This window comes from Chaetodon auriga, chromosome 8 (genome assembly GCF_051107435.1).
Source record: "Chaetodon auriga isolate fChaAug3 chromosome 8, fChaAug3.hap1, whole genome shotgun sequence".
NCBI lineage: Eukaryota > Metazoa > Chordata > Actinopteri > Chaetodontiformes > Chaetodontidae > Chaetodon > Chaetodon auriga.
The window spans coordinates 11,359,501-11,380,755 of record NC_135081.1 but is presented as its reverse complement, the minus strand read 5'-3'; the positions used below and the strand labels follow the sequence as shown (position 1 = coordinate 11,380,755).

The 21,255-nt window shown below is 42.1% G+C and overlaps 2 protein-coding genes across 8 annotated transcripts in view; one reads left to right on the top strand and one right to left on the bottom strand.

The window, feature by feature from the left end:
• The window catches only part of dnah5 (dynein, axonemal, heavy chain 5), an 85,395-nt gene extending 78,943 nt beyond the window's left edge, over positions 1 to 6,452 (bottom strand). For 2 of the 4 annotated variants that reach the window (XM_076738283.1, XM_076738284.1), the window contains exon 1: positions 6,363 to 6,452. In XM_076738283.1, the coding sequence (XP_076594398.1) occupies positions 6,363 to 6,452 (90 nt within the window). Of the gene's footprint in view, positions 1 to 1,918; positions 1,976 to 6,362 lie in introns of those variants that run through there. The other 2 variants (XM_076738286.1, XM_076738285.1) reach the window with 1 other exon arrangement.
• A 1,634-nt stretch (positions 6,453 to 8,086) lies between these two features.
• triob (trio Rho guanine nucleotide exchange factor b) overlaps positions 8,087 to 21,255 on the top strand; it is a 105,473-nt gene continuing 92,304 nt past the window's right edge. For all 4 annotated transcript variants that reach the window (XM_076736385.1, XM_076736384.1, XM_076736383.1 and 1 more), the window contains exons 1-2: positions 8,087 to 8,348; positions 20,609 to 20,662. In XM_076736385.1, the coding sequence (XP_076592500.1) occupies positions 8,279 to 8,348; positions 20,609 to 20,662 (124 nt within the window). In that variant the 5' untranslated portion in view covers positions 8,087 to 8,278. The remainder of the gene's footprint in view (positions 8,349 to 20,608; positions 20,663 to 21,255) is intronic.

Sequence of the window (21,255 nt, the reverse complement as noted above, 5' to 3'; positions counted from 1 at the left end):
TCAGATTGGAAAAGAACAGATGTGGCAGGTTTTGAGGGATAGATCAGATAGAACCCTGAATAAAGCCTTGAAAGCAGCATAAAGAGGAAAGATGACAAATCCAAAAGATGGTAATGATTAAAAAGACATGCAGCATCGGAGGAAGAAAGGGCGGTATACATGGGTAAAAACAGATACAAGGGAGGTAGAGAGGAGAGGAAAAAGATGAAGCTGTCTGAATCCTAAAAATGACAAAGGGAGGGAGATTGAAGTATAGGATTGGTAGTTGTGCACAGCGAGGAAAAACTGATAAAAGGGAGGCAAGAGGGGAGAGAAATTGAAGGAAGGGGAGATAAAGGGAGGAAAAAAGATTGGAAATAATATTACAGCATGCCGTAACCTGAGGAAAAGGAAGATATGCAAGAGGCAGGCAGATATAAAGAGAGAAGGGACAATTCTACAAGTCAGGGCCGTTCAGAGTCAAGGTATTGATTGTTGTTAGTTAGAGCCTCGGGGGTTGGTGATTCAAAGCCGGAGCGAGGTGGAGCGTGCCAACAACCTCACAAGCTGAGCATGTCAACAAGGTTAGTGAGAGCGGCAACACATTAGCCTGTTAGCGGCTTTAAGAGAGGTCAGATGATAACCACACTGAAACTCCAGTTTGTTCTGTGAAACCAGACAAATAATATTTTCCTAAAGAGCCCAGGCAGTGTCCATCTGCAGCGTACCTGGGACCCCCTGAAAATCCTCAGAATCATTAACTTTTCCGCAAATCATGCATGGTAATATTTGACAAGCACCAACAAACTACTCTCAGGAAGAGCGGCCGAGAGTCACAGGACGCTTCGGCAGATAACAGGATGGCGGCTAAGTCAACAAAACTACAGCTTAGAAATTTACTCTCCATGGACACACTTCAGTCAAGGCACACATGAACATGTTTGACTTGAGGAAAGTTAGAACACAGGGCTCACATGTGTACGACCTTTGTGACAATTTCTAGTGCATGATTGTTTTATTTAACTCTCCAAATGAGAAAAAATGGGCCATTTATTTACATATTTATAAGTTTCAATAAACCACTACAGAACTCTGTTCTCTGGAGGTATACGCACACACTTTATACACATACACACACACACAGTGACATCACAGGTCGACCATAAATAAAAGCATGCCAAGCCATCAGTTGCTGGGCGACCAGGCGTTTCACACCTTCTCTCTGCCTTCCATTCGAAATTGTGTGAACAACCAACTCAGCCTTCAGCCCAGACACAAACAATGCAGACACAATGCGATGCGGTGCACATTATTCAAACAAGCAGACTAAGTCACTGTTGAATGCAATTCACAAATACACAAAATGCACGAGCCAACAATGAGAGGCTCCAACAATGACAGACAGGCACACACAGGACCACATTTAGTTATTCCCATAACACAGATGCAGAAGCCAGCACTGACAGGCCCATGTAAAAACAGCTTCAACATTAAGAGCTTCCAGAGGCAAACAAAGGCCCATCCTGAGATAAGCTATGGCGAGACTGCCAATCCCTATAATAAACAAACTGTGGCTTTGGGAATTAAAGAGAAAGCAGCTGTGACAAAAAGTGTGCAGCCCAATAGTTTGGCAGGACTGCAGCCTGATAATGTATCTAAGATTTAAGAAAGTAACTCAAAAAAACCTCAAATAAACAACGAAAATCACTTTGAATCCAAATCTTGTGAGGAGCAGAAAAACCTCACTGTCAAAGTCAAAGTCACAGTAGTTGTGGGTAAAGTTTTGACCATTTTATTTCAAATCACACTGCGGTAAATGAAAGCTGCCATTACAGCCAGTGATCACACATGAGAATTCTGTGGATGGATAAACAAAAATGGGAGAGACCCCTCGAATGACACCACAACAAAAACAGCAGTGCTACATGAGTCCCCTTACCTGAATGACCTTGGAGACTATTTGTTTCCAGAGCTGCTTTCTAAACACCTGCGACATGACAGCTCCTCGCCTCTCTGACTCAAACCATCCTATATCTTCTCGATAACCTGCTATCACTTTCTCATCTACATGTAGGCTACACAGGGGAGCTGTATACGCTCACCCTTGAAAGGACGAGCCCTATCAAGTTGTCAGTGGTGAATCCTCAGACAGGTGAGCTGAAGCTGCGCGGCTTTACGTTTAATGGCCGTTCCTGTCAATAGTGTATGAGTTTTCACAGCCAGCTGTGGTCAGGACAGACTGAAACATATGGGCAGCTTGTGTGCTATACAAACTGGTGCATCATATGCTTGCTTGTGAATGAGCACACTTATGTACTACATATGCAGGTAAATACACACAGAAACCTATGAATAAAGCTACACTGAGAGCTCTGTATGCAAACATTTACTGTAGCATGCACACACACAGTGGGCAAAACCTCATGCATCACTGCTTTGACAACTGTGCAAGTGGAACAACTAGCGCAACTAAGTGCTTAACGGAGGCTTCTGCGCACAGACACCCTCATGTTACTTATGTCACCTGATCACATAGAGCATACAGATCTAGATAAATGTTCGTTAAGGAACAGTCACTATGGACTCAACTTTGCAAAGACTGTAATGTCGAAAAGCAGGGACACAATGTGAACTGTCTAAGCTAAAGGCCACAACACAATGAATGAACTGTTTCCACAATTATACTAATTCAAAGATCAAGATTTTTCCTTTTTGAAACAAAAGAAATCCCCCCCAAAAAAACCAAAATTTACATTCAGTTCCGTTCATGACAAATGTTTGAGTCAGTCTACCAGATTTTCTGAGTGATTGAGAAACCATTTAAAAACACACACAGCTCTTCTAACTTTCTCCCCCGTATTTGTATTTTGATATATTTGATGATACACGACAAGAGCAAAACCCACAAAATGCCAGGGAAGCAGCCTCTCTTCCTATTTAGAGTACAACTTCTTCACTGGTTGCTGTAACCTTCTGCAATAAATATAGCAGACTGAGGCTCTTGTCAGATAAAATCAGTTGTTGTGGGAAGCCGGCATAACCTGCAGCACACTAAAGCATTTTCAACTAGGCTTTCATACATAAATAAAACCTGTTTTTCTAAGTGTCCCCCGTGCTTTTGCCTGCTCATACCAGCCACATTTTGATAGAAACACATTAACTGTTTACTGAATCCTAACACATTAATGATGAATTGCATTCGGCCAAAGTAGCCATGAAGCCAAGCTGTGTGTAACTTCAGAACTGTTAGGTCACCTTACCTTGTTTTGATAGTCTGGTTTAAAATGCAACATCGTAGTGAGCCTTTCAGTCTTCTGACACTTCTTTTCAGGTCATTCCACCATCTTAATCGGCTTTGCTTTTCATGACATTAGAGAACTACAGCTTCCAACAAAGACGAGCAGACAGAGAACAAGCGGCTTCGCTACAGTATGTGAGCAATCAGCCTTCTTATTTGCCATGTGAGAAAGGTTACTGCCCTGAAATTATGAGAGTGTTGCTCCTGAAGGGGGACTGCTAACTAGATAATGTGGTGTTGGATGACCATTTGTCTGCAAGGTGATTATTGAGGTCCTGCTCTCACCTTACAATTCTATTACAGCAATGGGACGCAGGGACAGGGATGGGGGTGAGGGTGGGGGGTGGAAATGCTGTTGATAGACTGGAATACAGAGTGGGTGGGTAACATTAAGACATAACCTCTTTAACACACGCACACATGCAGACCAACAGATAAAACATAAAGTGTATAGTGACCTTAAAACATGACTTTATAACAAGATATTCATCAGCCTCTTACCTGGTTTCACACATTAACACCTTGGGTATTGTATGTATTACCACTGTATGCTAACTAATACTAGTCATGCAGTGACTATAGTAACAGCTTCATAGAGTAATAACATAATGGTGACTTTTGACAGGAATTAGCATTGCGCTTTTTAAATTCTAACATGGTCTAAATATAACATAATAATATAGGAAATGCCGCCTTGTGTTCTCTTTTTTATATATTAAATGGATGATCATCAAAAAGACAGGCAATGAAAATAATCATTAGTTGCAGCTTGAGTGGGAAGATCCTCAGCAGACACACACACACGCAGACATGCACACACAAACAAATTAATATTAAATTCCATTAGCTTTTACTGCGGCGTCCAGCAGATGAGACGCAAAGCTCTCTCCACGCCGATCTGACTGACGGTTTGATATTGGAGAAATGATTGCGAAGCTTTGCATTTAAAAGCAGTTGGGTCATCAATTTTTCACAATGCCGTGGCTGATTTTCTAAGCTGAACTGTCTGGTTTTCAGCTGCCATGAAACAGGAGAGTGACTGTAAATTATAAATGAAGGGGAGGTGAGATCTGAGAGAGAAAGACATGGAGAGGGAGCATGACAGAGAGAGGTCCACTGTTGTCCCAGATGATGCTCACGCTGACAGAGCTGGAGAGCTTAAACAGACCTGTTTAAAAACTACACCAGGCTGTAGCACAATATGTCTCAGCAGCCGAAACAGCCCTCAGTACTCTGCATTTTGACTTTCACTGCTTCTCATTTAATGGCATTTGTTGTTTAGTAGCTTCTAACCACTCTTGGGTGCTATTATTAAATCAAATCCAATAAATGATGATTGTTTTAATTGCTATTATTATAATAATTGATTTTAGTTTATCTAAAGTATGTTACTACATTAAAAAATGGGCATAACTGGCACCCAACATGCCATTAAGAGCAGGCCTGTAGACACTGTATTCAACAGAGAAGATGACACAAATCTCCATGAACAAAATTACACCAGCTACTGTAAAACACTACACTTTCGCAACGAGCACAGCTGCGTTTCCACGATGGTGTTGACCAGGGGCGTTTTGAGAGGTTGTGACAGACCAGAATTATTTGTGTACAATTCAAGTCTACTTTTGCTGCTTAAAATAATGCATAAATAATAACGAGTTGTTTACTCAACCACAAGGCTTTTTTTAATTTCTTTTTAAATGCGTGCATACAAACAACAAAATTAACTGCATGAGCACCCAGAAGGAATTTGCATGTGCATCCTTGTATTTCTTTTATAACCTGCGTGAAAGGTTGAGTAAATGCAAATCAAAACCTTCACATAAATGTGAATTTAAATATTCCATTCACTTCCATTTCATCCTGACCCTTACGATGGTGGAATGGTGGAATTGCTGATTGTGAGGTGATTAAGTGAATTAAACACACATAAAGAAAGATGACGAAACAAGTTCTTACTGATAACAATGACCATGTTGATGAGACACAGTTCCACATTAATAAAGAGCATTAGAGGTAAAACACATCTCTATGGAACATCATCCAGCCTTCAGAGAGCTCACATTACAGCAACAATACACTACCATCTAGTGGACCGAGGCCCATAATACAACCAACACAGAAGGAAGTGCAACAGTTATATTTGAATACTGCTGAGAGGCCAGCGAGTCTAATGGTGCAGTGCTTCTCAGAGCAATTATCAAAAGGACTCGAGGGGTTCTTGAATTGAAAATGAAGTGCAGATTAATTCCATCATTCTTTCACACAAGAGAGAAGGGAATTCTGATATAAGGTTTCACTCTCCCAACTCATCAAATAACTATCTACAGTACAGTAACTGGTCTAGGGCCAATGCTAAATAAAGGGTTAATTAAAAAACGTTGAGAAGCTCTTGTGCATCCATCTGACAGTAGAAAGAGTGGAGCTTTGATCACTTTAGAAGAAACACCACATGGTCTTTAAATATAACTTATTTGTTCTAGCAATATCAGTTTTGCGTTTTATGCAAAGGCTTTTTTGAGGTACACAAAAATAAAAATGCAAAATATGATTGCTTAAAAAACATAAAAGTAGTCTTTTAAATGACAAAATAACAAAACCTATTCTTCGATGATGGTATGCATAATGAATGATAAAGAGGACTAAAAATATAACCGAGCATGCCAGGAGGGAGATCTGCTTATACATGTACGAACGCAGACGTGCTGGATGAATGAATGCAAAACTAAAAAAAAAAAATTACCATAATAATCCTAACATAGAAATATTAGTGATATTTTACAGATATCAAAACGATCATAATAACCTATGCTGTTGTGATGATTCTTTAGACAGAAACAACAACAACAACAACAACAACAATAATACTGGACTATTATAGCAGACATAATACCTAAAAGCACACAAACAGAGCTCTCCCTAAAACAGACACTCCTCTATAGGGATTCTTAGTCCCGAAATCAAGGGTCTGCATTCCCTCTGGATGGGGAGGGGGGCCACTGAGGAGATCTCCCTCACAGACTTACATAAAAGTGTCACAATATCATGATTATCACTCATCTGTTCATAACACGTGGCATCTAACCTGCATCTCCTTCAGTGACTCCACGGGGACGCAGGGCTGGCTGGGTCTGCTCCTGTAGCTGACTTTGGCGAGCCTCGAGCTGGAGGACATGGCTAGACCATTCCTCTGTAGAAATGCCTCCTCTGGAACCAGGCTTTACATTCCCAGCTTTGTCCACGTTGAGGACGGCGTTTTTTCTCCGCAGTCTGTTTGTGGTGAAACTTTTTAAGAGTCGTTTTCGGGGTTGGAGCCCTCCACCTTCCTCAAAACACGTTTTGCCAGCGTTATTCCTGTATGTTGTTAGTGGTTTCCAAGGTAACGACACGTTTTGTCAAAGGGGTCGTGGGCTGGTCGCGAAATATTTGCAGATATTATTATTTTTTTTTTAATATGGGCAAGTCACTTTGGTTATTTGATTTATTGAAGTTAGCAGGTGGCCATTTTTCAAATCCTTGTCCTTTTTGTACTTCTTCTGAAAGAGCTAACTGCTTGTTCTTTAGTGTTTAAGTGGCTGCTAACGATGGTTAGCTAAACAAGAGCTTCTGTCAGCTAAGTTTGCTGCAAAATAGACTAGTAGACCCGGGCTAGCTAATTAGCTATAACTGGTTTTTAACAAAAGGTCGTTGTGTTAATTATTGGAGATACGTTGGCTGCACAGATGAAACCCAATATGCGTTCCGTTTTACTTTAAAACCCTCCACAAGGGCAGGTAGCAGGAGACAACAGTTAGCTTAATAATTAGCTAACTCACCCAGCGCGTCAGCTGATCACTCAGCTGCATCAATCAGACTGATGATGTCACAGAACGGAACTGTCTGAGAGGTATAATATCTTTCTTTCTTTCTTTCTTTCTTTCTTTCTTTCTTTCTTTTTTTTCAAATTCTTTAGTTATGCATTATCCATGTGCTATTATTTATACATTTCTCGTGTCATCGAAATAAACGGGGTCAAGTCAATGTTAAACTCTAGTTTCTTGATTATAATTCTGGTATGTCGGTGCACAGTTGCTGACCTCCCCAGAGCAGTTTATTAAGCCAGCCTCTAGATGGCAGCAGCGCACTGTCATTCCTGTAAAAGACTGAGCTGCAGCCTTCAGGAGAACTGGGTTAGATTTGTGGGGCAAATGACCTCATACCAGAGCATCATCTTCATCACTAGGAGATGAAGAGAGAATTAAATAATCCTTCTCCCTCATCGACGTTATCTCCCTCGCGTCCACTAAAAACACGTAACGGTAATTAGTCGTTGCTGGCAAAAGTAATATTACCCTTACGCACAATTTGCAATCATACAGTAGCCTAGGTGAACTGAATAATGCAGCACCTGAACTATTAAACTAATTCAGCTGTAAGGGCCAATATAATAAGGTTAAACATGAGAAGGACTACTGCATTAAGTGGTAATGCATGTAAGCAGGGGTGATGTTTGGGCATAACATCTGGGCTTGAGCCATTAAGGCATGCAGTCCTGGAGGATGACTCCCACGCAGCCCGCATCAGCACCGCAGTGAGCGGCGCTGGGGGCTGGCGATAAGCTGTGGCGCACGCTAAATTCGGGTGGCGCACAATGCACCAAAAAACCCCCGAAACGGAATCCCAGGATATCCCACCCCCACCCACCACTGGAAACGGAATAGCCCTCCTCCCTCAGCCCTCCTCTTTTACCTCCGCCCTCTCTCACTATCACACCCCCTCGTCTCCTCCTCCCCCTAGCCCTCACGTCCCAACTCGGGAGCGCCGCCGATCGGTCGCCAGGATTTTCCCTTCTCGGCCAAAATGGAGGAGGAGGTCTCTCGCTTAATGAAGGGAGCACAGATTGTATGACCGGATCTGCTTCAATGAAAGGCGCTAGGATCCGCTTTTGCTGATAACTGATTATTGCACGAGTAAAACCCATTGCGGATATCTATCGCTATTTCTGCACAAGCGACCACAGCCATGAGCGCAGGAGAGGGACTAGATGAGGCTGCGAAGGACGCGGCAGACATAGCGGCGTTTTTCAAATCCGGTAAGTCGGGAAGGGGCGAGTCTGGCTCTGGGAGAGCTACAGTAGAGCAGTCGGTGTGATGAGCGGCCGGCTGCCACATTGCTGCCAAAAATGACTAAAACTCATGTCGGGTTTCAGGGGTGCGTGCTGCGCGTCGGGCGTGCTGGAGAGATGAGCGCCGCTTGTAGTTATTTACCTCGTTTTAGTGCACTGACTTGTCATTCCGCAGCCTTTGATGACAACAGCTCAAATAACACCTCCTGAAATATGTGCTTTTGATCACTGGCAGTGACCCCATTTTGGGCTGGACTAAGCAGCCAAGGCTACAAGGTGTGGATGCTTTCAGCTCGACCACAGCCTCCTCGGGCTGGACGGATATTTCGACGTTACAGGCAGTACCCATCACGAGCCCCTTGGATGTGGGTCGAATATATATGTATATTTTTTTCATTAAATTTCTGTCTTCAGGCGTGTGGAGGTTGATCAGTCTTGTGGGATCATGCATCACTCTGGACCCAGGTCTCTCAGATCCGATGCACGGATAGAGGCTAGGCCATGCACGCACGTATGGGCAATAGGTTGCACTCTACGCACCGGGCCTGTCTGATATGATGGCATCAACCTAATAAATAAGGATAGGCCTACCTGCCTTATCACTCTGCATCCAAAACATAAACACCTCTTATTGGTCCTATAGGGGGCTGGGCTGGTGCCTGGTATCAGCCAAATCCAATTACAGGGGGGCTTCTGGTAGGCACTTTGTTGTGCTAGTGCTTGTGAGAAACATTGTTATCAGCCATTGTAGGTGCAAGGTGTCATTTCATTTCTTGAGCATTCTTACTCAAATGGGAAGATTATCTACCAGGAGGAGTATAATGGTGTATATACTGCTCCTATATGAAGCTGTGATTCTGCTGTGATATTGGTACATATCTTCCTGAGTCATATCAAGATGTTTCCCCATCAACTTAGGGTTTATTCCAACTTTTTCAAACCTGCTTAATAGGCATTTCTAGGCGTGTGCAAATGCTCTATATCAAGTTTGGGAGTTGAGACTTTTCAACATTGCGTGTGTTGATCAGATATTGTTTTCTTATTCTAGCCCTCTTGGATACTAACCCACAGTCAAACCCCCACTTGTCCTAACTTTATTTAACACTTTAACAATTTTGAAGCAGAAGTCCAGTGTTGGGAAAGATGTTGCCACCGTTCCAGCAGGACCACCTCTGACACACGGCAGAAGAAGCAGCTGTCTTGTCCCCTCTCTCTCAGCTGTTTCTCTCTGTGACACCTGGTGCCTTGGGGTCTGCTGTTGACCATCTCCCCAGATTGCACACATGCAGGAACGCCCACACACAGACTGCATTCACACACATCCACCTAAGTGCATACAAATCAATAAATTCAGCAGGTTTGTGCTTGCACGCGCGCACACACACACGCATACTTCATCATTTTTTAAACAGTCTACAATCCACATACTTTCTCCCAGAAATTGTCTCTGCCAGTCAGACGGTTAGGAATGTTGTCAGAATGGATTGTATTCAAATGCTACAGTGTCTTTTACGGTTGGTTGGATGCCTGCCAATGTATTTTCCTATAGCTGCGTTGTATCAGGCTGGAAAGTTGGCTGACTGTGAAGTTGGACTGCTTGGATGTTTATATAGCGGCAAATGCAGTTCATACAGTATTCATGATGGAGACAGAAATAGGTTATGGCCTCAGGAAACTTTTATAAGAGACTATTATGAAGAGCAAGTATGGAAAAAGTTCCTGTGTTGTTAAATTGGAGAATAGCACTAAATGCTGAGTGAAGAATGTCAAATAGGTGGATGTTTCCTACTTAGATTAGAGCTAACTGTGTACAGAGAAGAAAAAAAATGATAATGTGTTATCTTTAATACCTCTGTAATGGCACCCACAAAGATAGACATTTTGGAAAGGTGAATGAAATACATGTCAATGAATTCATTCATTCACTCCCTGCCCTTAATGTTCTTTTAATTCATCTCTGTGCTCCCTCATTTGTTCATTCGTTTCACAAACTTTAATAATACTTTCAACACTTCTTGTCATTGATTTCTTTACTCTGTCTTAAGTATTAACAGTCATCACTTATGCAGTGTGTCCAAACACGGTATGATACATCAGTCAATCATTTGTCCATACATGCGTTCTCTGTATCGGATCTGTCTTGTAGTTTCACTGTGAAGGACCAGCCGTAATGGCCATCCCGCTCCCTGTAGCCTCTCCAGCAGGCTCCCTAATTGCTGCCAGCTTGTTGCATGTTGAAATCTTGGCACACAGCTGCTCATCCTAGTTGATCCCAAGCGCTTTATTTCTGGGGCTCTGTGTATATGTGAGTGTGTTTTGTTTTTCTGGGCCTCTGGATGCACTGTGGTGCCCTAGTTAGTCAGTGAAGGCTATAATATGGCAGATTCTTCTTCTTCTTCTTCTGCTGAACAAGACCTAAAGTGACTGAGCGGCTCCATCACTGACTTAGAGGCTGATAGTGGGAGACTAACTTACTGATTGACTGGATAACCAAATGTGAGTTACAAAGCTGACTGATTGTTTGAACGATTAAACCGAGATTTCCATCAAAGCACCAAGTCCTCGTTTTTGATCCTGCGCTAGTTTTTAATTTCTTCACCTGAATGGATAAAATTATTCTCAGCCCTTGAAAATACTTGACGTTCCTCTCTTCTTGATTATTTTCAGTGAGCAGATGGAGCTCCATCTCTGAGTCCCACACTGATGCTGTGGATCACAGCTCAGCCGCTGAGTCACTCTCCCAGGTTGCTCATGCCGTGACTTAAAGTCCAATCCCGAAATTGTTGTAACCAGTCAAAGATGAGGAAGAATTCTACTGCTGTCTCAGTCAAGCTCAGATATCCAGCCATGTATCTCTCCATCTTTGCGAGCATTTGCAAAACATTTAAAAGCACAGGAATACATTAACAGTCTTCTTAACTATATTTAGTTGTTTATAAATGATCCAATTCGGTTTTGAATACAGTTGATATTACCCATTTTCTGCCTGGATTGCGGATTTGGACTTTAATCAAGCATTCTTCAAAGGGAGGCATCACAGCCCAATAACATACTGCTGATTGCTGCAAGCCCACGCAAGCTCAGCAGCATGTCCCCTGAGAACTTGAAATATTGGGTAATTTGTAATCAAGGCAAGTTGCTCATAACCAGAGGTTTGCCGCATTGTGGAACAGTCTGCATTAGGATGAGTGTGGAAGTTGTGGTATATTGTTTTGAAATGTCCTCCAGCAGCACAGGCATGAGCTGAGTATATTCAAGCGGCTAGAACATGTGGGTGATGTGTTAATGTTGTATTTCAGTGTTTGATTCACTGTCTGTCATTATCTTGATTGCCGTCTCCTCAAAAATGTTTAGAATTTTGTTATTATGTTTTAGGAGTCGATGAGTGAGCAGAGCACTCTGCTTGTCATTCTCAACGTCCACATGCATTTCCTGTCTAAACTGTAGACATTGATAAAAAAAATCACAGATTATGGTGCTATCTTTTACAAAACACCCTGTTTTTACTTTACCACCCTGCCATATGTCTCAGGTTAAATCATAATGGACAACAAATACATTATTGAGGTCACAATAAATTAGAGCCGTGACTTTGTCTGGAGCACGATGGAGGGAGACGTTTCAGCAAAATAACATTTGCACAGTCATACATTTTTACAAGGTATTAATTCATCGATAGTCTCTTGAGTGACATGTAATCAAGTTACTGAGCCTGTGCAATAGCATTATTGTACAGAAGTGCACTGTGAAACTCAATTGACATAAAGCAACCAGATGCGCTGTAGGCTGGGATAAAATTAAATAACTGTCAGATAACTTGCATAAGAACCGTATCCGCAGTCATAACTACACTGGTCATAAGACAGTGGTCATCAGTCATTACCCCCATGGAGTATAGGGCTGAGGGTTGTTACAAAGATCTGCTGTTTGCTGTGTGAGGCTGGCTTCTGTTCCATTCATTACTAATGCACACAGGCTTTCACCTATACACGTGTCTTGGCAGTCTGCCGTGTTAAATAATAGATTTTCTTTATGCCAGGAGAATAATTGATAGGTGGTAGCATAAGTGATTACCTCTGCTTTGTCATTGTAGTTCTGTTGAGAATAATGAGATGTTCAGAATAATGAGAATTATGAAAGCTAGGGCTGGAAAACCCCTATGCTTTTTTATTTCAAATTTGACTGTAGCTGGCCTAAAACGTTTTGCTGAAAGAAAACTGGAGAAAAAATAGATAATAAAGTCAACACCAATAATGTTTGTTGCACCTCTTTATGTGTATTATATTTAATAGCTTGTCATTCAGTGCATCTTGCATTAAGAGTAAAAACAAGTCATCGGCATCAACAATGTCAGTATTGACAACGCAGTGAGCCGTTTCCCTCTGTCCGCAAAGTGAACCCAGTGACCTGTGCCAGTGCAGTCTGTAATGAGAGCCAAATCACTGAGCAGTGATTCTTCATTTTCGTCTTGCACAGTCATAGTCAATGGAAGCATAATGACCTACTGTTATCTCTCATACTCAAGCAGAAATCTTATATAATCATGCAGATGAGGAAGAGGACTTCAACAGGCCGTGCAGTATGCATCTTAGAGCATATAATGTATGGTAAACAGTACGGATAGAGAGAGAGAGAGAGAGAGAGAGAGACAGAGAGAGAGAGAGAGAGAGAGAGGGGGCTGTATGGGAAGGCACAGACAAATGTGTACTGAGAGAGGAGAAAGGCAGAGTAAAGAAAGGGAAAGTAAATGAAAATATAGCATAGAGGGAAGAGAGAGTGAGATTCAGAAAGAGAGGACATGACATACTTATAGGGACAAACAAGCCTTCACTCATCAAATTATAGAGTTGAGGCTTGGGTGGAGCACACCCTGCAAAATGTAGGCTACTCCGCTCTCCATGAGGCTGAAACCTTTAGGTTTCATCCAGGGGCAGCCTAATTGGCAGTTGGTCAGAGTTAAAGACTGGAAGCTTAGATTGGCATTGCCTGCAGTGCTAAATCGCTTGGGCTTGCATGCACAATTGGCTATCTCACGTATTTAGCTCAAGGAGGAAAAAGAGGACTAGTTTGAAAGACCTAGAAATCTATATAGTTATTCTAAAACAAGTCCATGTTCATGATGAACAGATACAGAAAAAGGCCATTCGGAGAGCGAGTTAACGAGTTGCATCATATGTATGGATTTACGTTTCCATAGCCACACCTTAGTTTGAGAAAAAAGCGTTGTTACGACTGTGGCGATGTTACAGTTGGATTGGGTCTGTCATAAAACCTCTGTCCCCAAGTGCTCCACAATGACTGCAGCTATGTGCGTCGGCTGTCCTCGAGGATTACTGGTACCTGAGAATGTGGATTGTTATATGGAGTCATTGCATTTCTACAATTGGTTATGTTTTGTCACTGCTGAATTTTACTGCCATCATCTGGATTTTAAGGTGTGTGTCGTTAATTCCGCCAGGGCCAAATGTCAGATCTTGCAATGTTAAGGAAAGTGAAAAACAATTATTGTATCGTCTTAGTGATTCTTATCTGCTCCAAAATGTAATGGTTTCTTCCTTAGCCCACACTACATTCTTCCACCAAGTGTCATGAAAATCTGGCCAGTAGTTTTCCTGTAGTCCTGCTGACAAACAAACAATAAAACAAAAACCTAACTTCCTTGACCGAGGTAATGGTCAAGGAACAATTCTGCATTAGGAACCAAGCTAAACTGAATAACTCCATCAACATAAACAATAACATCTTCCATATCTTTATCTAAACGGCAGTTAACTGTGATAATAAACAGATCAGGGTACTGGTGCACATATTATTAATGTCTCTCATAAAGGAAACTGATGTTGTCGTGTCATATAATACAAATGGTCACATGGCTAATAAGTAGTTAGCAGCATACCAAAAATGAGCGATTCCAGTGTACGGTATGTGAGTGAGAAGAGATCGGATGATTGTATATAAAAAGCCTACTGTATTTGTCCAGTAAGGACCAGATGTTGGGGTGCTCGTTATAGCCCACTCCTCTCTTAGAGTTTATTGGAGAGTTTTATGGAGAGGACAATCAAGAAGGTAGCACGGTGAGGCAATTACCTATTTTACAGCCAGGCCAAGCTGATCGATCTCATCAGAGACTCTCGACCTTTTCGAGAGAGTTGTAATACACTTTACAGACATGTAACCCCCTTCATCTCTACAAATTATTGATTGCCGTAAAATGTCATGCACATTTATGCCAGGGGTCACTTTGAAGACACACAGGCAAAGAACAGGCCTTTCTTTTCTTTGTTCAGAGTTTGTTCAAACTCTATTGAAGTTAACTTCTTCTGCATTATGCGTATGGTAAGAGGGATCTTTCCCATTTTTTAAATGTAAAGTCATAAACAAAATTATGTGGGGCTCTTAATTACGTAGCCTAAAATTAACCAAAGGAGTAATTGGTCACTGCTGAGCACTTTTGTTTTTTGGATCCGAACCATATGAATGCTCCTCCATATAGATGAGAGATATTGGTTGGCAGCCTTATGCAGATAATCAGGAATTCCAATAGGTTGGTAATGTGTTTGTGGGATGTTAAATGTAACCTGTGGGACAGTGTCATTACTTCACACAAGCACACACGAGACACACACATATGCACAGAGGTATAAATCACCACATCCCACCCACGTCGCCCGAGGCCCTGGAAGCAAGGAAGAGGGGGATGGAGGAATGGAGTGAATGAATGAGGGATGGAGGCATAGGAGGATTGCGGGTCATAAAAATAGGCTGTGGGCTGGTCTGTGTGTCTCCTGCAAATCCCCTATCTGATAAGAGAGAAACCTCTGTCAGTCAGCTGCAGACTCCCACTCATTCTATCCTTTTTCGTTCTTCTCATCGCCTCCTCCACTCTTCTCCTACACAGCCTCCCATCATTACCTCATACCTTGCCTCTGCTCAGGATTGTCATATATTCAATTTCTGATCTTATTTGGAGTATCTGGTCTCCTGTTTGTGAATACATGCCTTTCTTCTCATGTACCATGAGCAAGTGAAACATTCCAAACAAATATTCAAATGTCATATTTGACTGACAGACTATCAGAACAGATGTGTGTTATATTAAAGAGGCCATGTTATGCTCATTTTCAGGTTCATACTTTGATTTTAGGCCTCTATGAGAATAGGGTTACATGCTTTAATGTTCAAGAACACATTCTTTTTTCTCATACTGTTCATTTCTGTAGCACTGCCATGCTCAGTTTCAACTCAGGTCCTCCGTAAGGCCCCTCCTGAAAAGCCCTGCTGTGATTGGTCAATTCAGTCAGACCTGAGCAGTCACCTCTCCAAGTGCTTCCCTGTCAGCTCTGCCAGTGTTTGTAGCTTCCAGCTAGCTCCAGTTCTGCCATAGACATCACCACAAATAAATGCTTCTATAATAAAAACTTCACCACCACACATTTGAGGAGGAATCTGAGCCGTATTAGCCTCGGCCTCACTGCCCAGCAGGTCACAAACGTTCCAGCTTTGTAACGGCCTTTGTATGGTCTGAGCAAGCTAGCTGCTGGATGCTAATCAAAGTTGTACAATGTTGCCAAGCAGTTTGGTCATTCTTTTTTTATATGTAGCTATGTCATTACTTTCAGTCCATGGCTTTCAAGTAAATTTACATACGGCAGCAACACACACACACATACACACACACACACACACACACACACACACACATATGTCGGCAGGGATCCTGGAGCAGAACAGGCTTCATATAACAACAAAGCAAACCTAGCTGAGCTAGCACTGCAGTATGAAGACTCAAAAAGCAACATGAAAAACACTTACCGGCATCAAGGTCTCGCTTACTAATTTGTTTTTTACTCGACTTTACATGAGGCCGAACATTCATACAGTTTCTCTTGACAAGCTAACCACCGACATAAACAGCAACATAAATATGGCAAAATGCACAGATTCCAAGTTTGAAGTTGGCTCACGAACAGCCATTATCGATCCATCATTGAGCTTGTAATGGTACTTGCCTTCGACAAAGCAGTCCGGTGGAGTAACGTTTAAATGCACACACAGTTTTCAAGCAACATTTCTGTCACATAAAGTTAATGCACTGGGTCTTCGCACCCTCACGAAAGTCTTCATCAGTCGATGTGTCGTTTCTTTTGGCCAACACCAGAGCAGTTCCCGTGCTCAGCTCTTAGCTTTGTACTGGCCCTCAAAACGGTCTGAAGTAAATGTTTGCACACACAAGAGTTGACCAGTCACTGTGGGGACAACTTCTTTAAAAATGAAGTTATTTCAGTGCATCTGTCCTTGGATGGTGAGATTAGATAAAAAGTGGTTCTTGCAGCCAACAACAGAGAAACTGACAACATTACCTTCCACATCTTCATACAGCAACGGCTGAGAACGAGGTGGAGGATGGGCAGCGAGCTGGAGGTGGTGCTATGATAAATAGTGATGTAGACAAGCAGCGGAAGGAAAGGCTGGACTATTGACGAGGCGTTTCAGGCAATTCAGGAGCAGTGCTTTCAGGCGAGACGAGCCCCCTTTGACGTGGACTTTAGACTTTGTACCTTTGCAGATGTTGCACATGCACAGGAAAGCCATACAACACACCAAGGGAAAGGAAAGAAAAAAACCCAAGCCCCATAAAATGGCCTCTTTAAGACAAAAAAACAACAAAGTGTCACAGGTGTTTGGCCAGAACAAGCCACCATCACATAACACTTTGGCATAGATTCTAAAAGGAGGGTACCAAGTTCACCATTAACTCAGACAAAACAACACCACAGCATTTTGTCAGCTTTTGGAACCAAAGATATTTTATTGTTTCAGTGGATTACGGTGCTGCAGTGACCTGGAGATCATAGTATGAACATATTAATTCCCAAAATGTTTGCTGGGATTCCTCCACATTCCTAAATCTTCCATCTTTAACCTTTCTCCTCTTCCCCAATGACCTGACAACAGATGTTTCATCTCCCCTGTCTGTCACAGTTTCTCCCTTATCTCCTCTCCTTTTCACTACAGCTTCAACCAAAGGAAACATCTGGATCTGGTATCTGAAGTCGCAAGCCTCCTGCAATGTCTTGTGCCGCCTTTTTTTCCCCAAGAACAGCATTTGAAAAAGCAGCCGCAGACTCATGAGGCCATGCCCGCCCATGAGATCTGAGACACACTGTGTTTTTTTTAAGAACTTCCTCCTGAGAGAGAGGTGCAGTGTCAGTAAGTCAAGTGTCAGGATGTGTGCCAGTTTTTTCATTCATGAAATTGCTCAGTGAATGAGCCTGTTCTGCTCCGAGTGTAAGAATGGGTCACCTGGCGTCTTTTTCAATGAAGGCTTTTTCTTTAGTTTTATGCTATTTTTCTATAAATGTTGTACGAGGTTGATAGTGCAGCAATCACTTTCAATGATTTTCTCATGCGCGGCAGCACCCTCACACATGTCAAACTGTGTCCTTGCAACTTCAGATACCAGACCCATGCGCTTCACTGCTCTTCTCTGCACTAATGGCGTGTTTGATTTTTTTGGACAAGCCAAGGTCTGACTGCAGTCAGTGAAAAACAAAAAAAAAAGGAATAAAGCAGAACATGGACTTGGAAAAATCAAAGCACAGCATGCAATGTGTGTTTGGATACATGTGTCAGCTTGTGTGTTGCCTGAGACTGCTTGTCTTCTGTCAACAGCTGTGCTCAGTCTGTCCAACAGGAACACACTCTCTCTTTCTTTCTCTCTCTCTCTCTCTCTCTCACTCACACACACACACACACACACACACACACACACAGTATAACAGTCCCTCTTGCTTTGAAGACAGCAGCGGGCTCTGATCCCTGTCGCGTGAACAGTGCCAGCCCAGTGCTCCTCTGGCTTAGGAAGGCTAAACTGCCTCTTGGCCTCTCTGGCTTTGGATAAAATAGGTTGAGGATCAAACCTCACATCCCATCCTACTGTATTGGCTTGCAGAAGTACATACTCTTTGATTGGTAGGATTTTAGAACAAATACTGCCTATTGTGTCATACTGTTGTAGCTAAATTGTGTATTTTGTTGGTCTAGCATAGAGGTCAGTCTACAGCATTGTCCAAGTAAAACACTAAATGTTTGCACGTCAAAGAAAAAAAACAAATTTGATATTTCATACTTCACTATTGTAGATGAGCCTGTGAAACTAAGTGCACAGTTTCACTTCATTTTGAAGAAAGTGGTCCTTTCTTCTCTCCGTTATGAACAAAAAATCTGTCCCAGGTTTTAACATCCCTCCAAATCATCCTCCCAAAAAGTAAGATTAGATTAGACAAAACTTTATTAATCCCATGCCGGGGAAATTAAATTGTTACAGACAGCAAAGAATAAAAGAGAGACAAAAAAGACAGTCAAAAAGGATACAGAATAAAAAAAATGATTTTATATATGTATCAGATATGGATTGTAAATACAGTGTTTTGTACTGTTGCACAATAGAAAATTAGATGACAGTAAAAATAATGTAATATTGCTATATATTGCAAGATATTTGATAGTAATGATATGAGTGTGAACATAAATAACAGTAGTGCAGACAGTCATGAACATTAGTCGATCCTGTATTGAAGCTGTAGGAACAATTCCAGTAGTTTAACACCCTCACAAGGTAGATGGAGTTCAAATTATTAGATATGCAGAAAGCTTAGTACTTATTGTTCCCTTTCAAACTTTCTTAGAGTTACATCCTGATCGCGGCTGCATGTGAAATCTCTGTCACTTGTCTTTGAACTGGTGGTTTCTTTCTTTCACCCTATTTGGTAGATTACTCCTGCCTTCTCTCCTTCACTGACTCCCTGCTGTCCACATGACCATGCTGTCACCTAATCCCTCCCTGCGTGGCAGCATATGCTGACCATTATTTCTCTGGGCAGTATCTAGTCTCTATACATTCCACCACGAGGTGATTTAACACTGAAAGCGATGTTAAGAGTATAAGAATATTCACTATCATGAAATTTGTAACTTCTTTAACACACTGCTCCCAAGAAATAGACGCCAAACACATGTAAGGCCTCGGAGGTCGGAGGATGAGCACTGTTCACCGGGCCGAACACGTTATCCACACTGCACTGTATAAAATGAAACATACAGCGTGTGAACAGGTGCTTGCTGTAATCCTTGTTAGGCAGCAGCATATGCCATGCTGTTCTTTTCAGAACTGCAGCCAGGAGAAGTCAGAGCAAAGAAGAGCTAAGCTGCCCCTGTCCCTCATATCCCTGCTTCTCCTCTCTGTTATCTTGTGCCACTGTAGTGTCCTACTGATGAGTGACCCAGAAAGACAGTTCATCAGTCTGCTGTCAGATACAAGATTCATGTCTGTCCAAAGACAGGATTCAGTGCATCTTTGGAGTCAGGCTATAATTATTATTTCTTTGCAGGGTTAATGTCATTGGCATTGAAAGCTTGTCAGTTCTCTATTTCAAAAAACAAAAAAAGAGGAGATTTGAGTTGTGTCATGAATCCGTCGTTGTCAATCAGTCTTGAATTGATTGTGATCCCGAAAGCAACGTCACCGATTCCAGCACTGCAGTTCAGGGAGGACCCAATTTTGTCTCCACTCTAATGTTACAGGCTTAGAATACCAAGTACCAGACACGCTGCTCAGCCTTTTCACAAGTCTGGTTGAAAATTCTTAACATTTCATCTACCCGAAGATGAATCCTCCGGCATTAGAGATACAGATATGTACCGTACTTGGTATCTTTAAATGATTCATTCGCTTATCAGCTGGTGTGCCGAGAGTCACACATGAGTCTGTGTGTGTGTGTGTGTGTGTGTGTGACAGACTGTGAGAGCATAAAGAAGAGAGCTAAAGAGCACACAGATCTATAGCCTTGATCTATGCACACGTTTTGACTCAGTATGTCTTCACCTGCTCATGTTCATACAGCATTCACTTTATGTGCAGTGAAACGTGTGTGAGTGCACATTGACAGTATGTGTGTTCACATGCATCTGTGTGCAGCATGTCTAATGGTGTTTCATCTCAGGGAGGGACTATCCAGATACTCAGATCAAAGAGCTGCTCCACAATTGCTCACTCTCTCATTTGTACTCTGTAATCACAAAGCTCTGACTTCTGACACTGAAACGTGGTGATGGCTGAGGTGCTGCTGGAGTGGGTCACAGGGCAGTCTTTTTACTCTTCATTTCCTTTGTTAAACCTCTAATTTTTATTTTTATTTTTTTTTTTATCTTTTTGTCTCTCTTCTCAGATTGCTCTCTTCCAAAATGTGAATCCAAACTGGACGGCCCAGGTCAAACCTCAGGTAGGTCTAAATGTCATATTCAGGAATTTTCTTCCAAGTGTAAGGCAAAAAGAGCAGCTCACCATGGACGAGACGGTGGATCTTATATGCTGCATGTATTTGTGCGAGGAAGAGGGAGATGGAGCTGAAACATCAAGCACACCATGTACCGTGCCCACTTTAAGTAAAATGTTGTGTTCCATCAAAGCTCTGCTGCATTGAATCCCATTAGACTCCAGCTCCTCTGTGGCATCAGCTAGCAACCATGACCTTGTGGGTTCACATCCCTAATACCCCAGTACATACATGCTAAAAATATACCAAGTCACTCTCTGCAGGGTGAGTTGTTTTTGGGTATAAACAAGGCAAATAAGTGGCCCATGTTAGGGTATGCTCGTAGATGATCCCAAATGAATACGGGCCTGCTTCCCTGCTCATAGATTATTCACTTTAATCTCTCTTGGACTAAAATACATTCTAAGTGTTTGGAGCTTTTCCATAGAAAATATGATGTAAATTGAAAGGCTTGGTGTAATCTGTGTCAGGAAAGCTGGCACACAGCAGCAGAAAGTACATTTGAGTTGTCATGCCGAGAGTGAACACATAGAAAACTC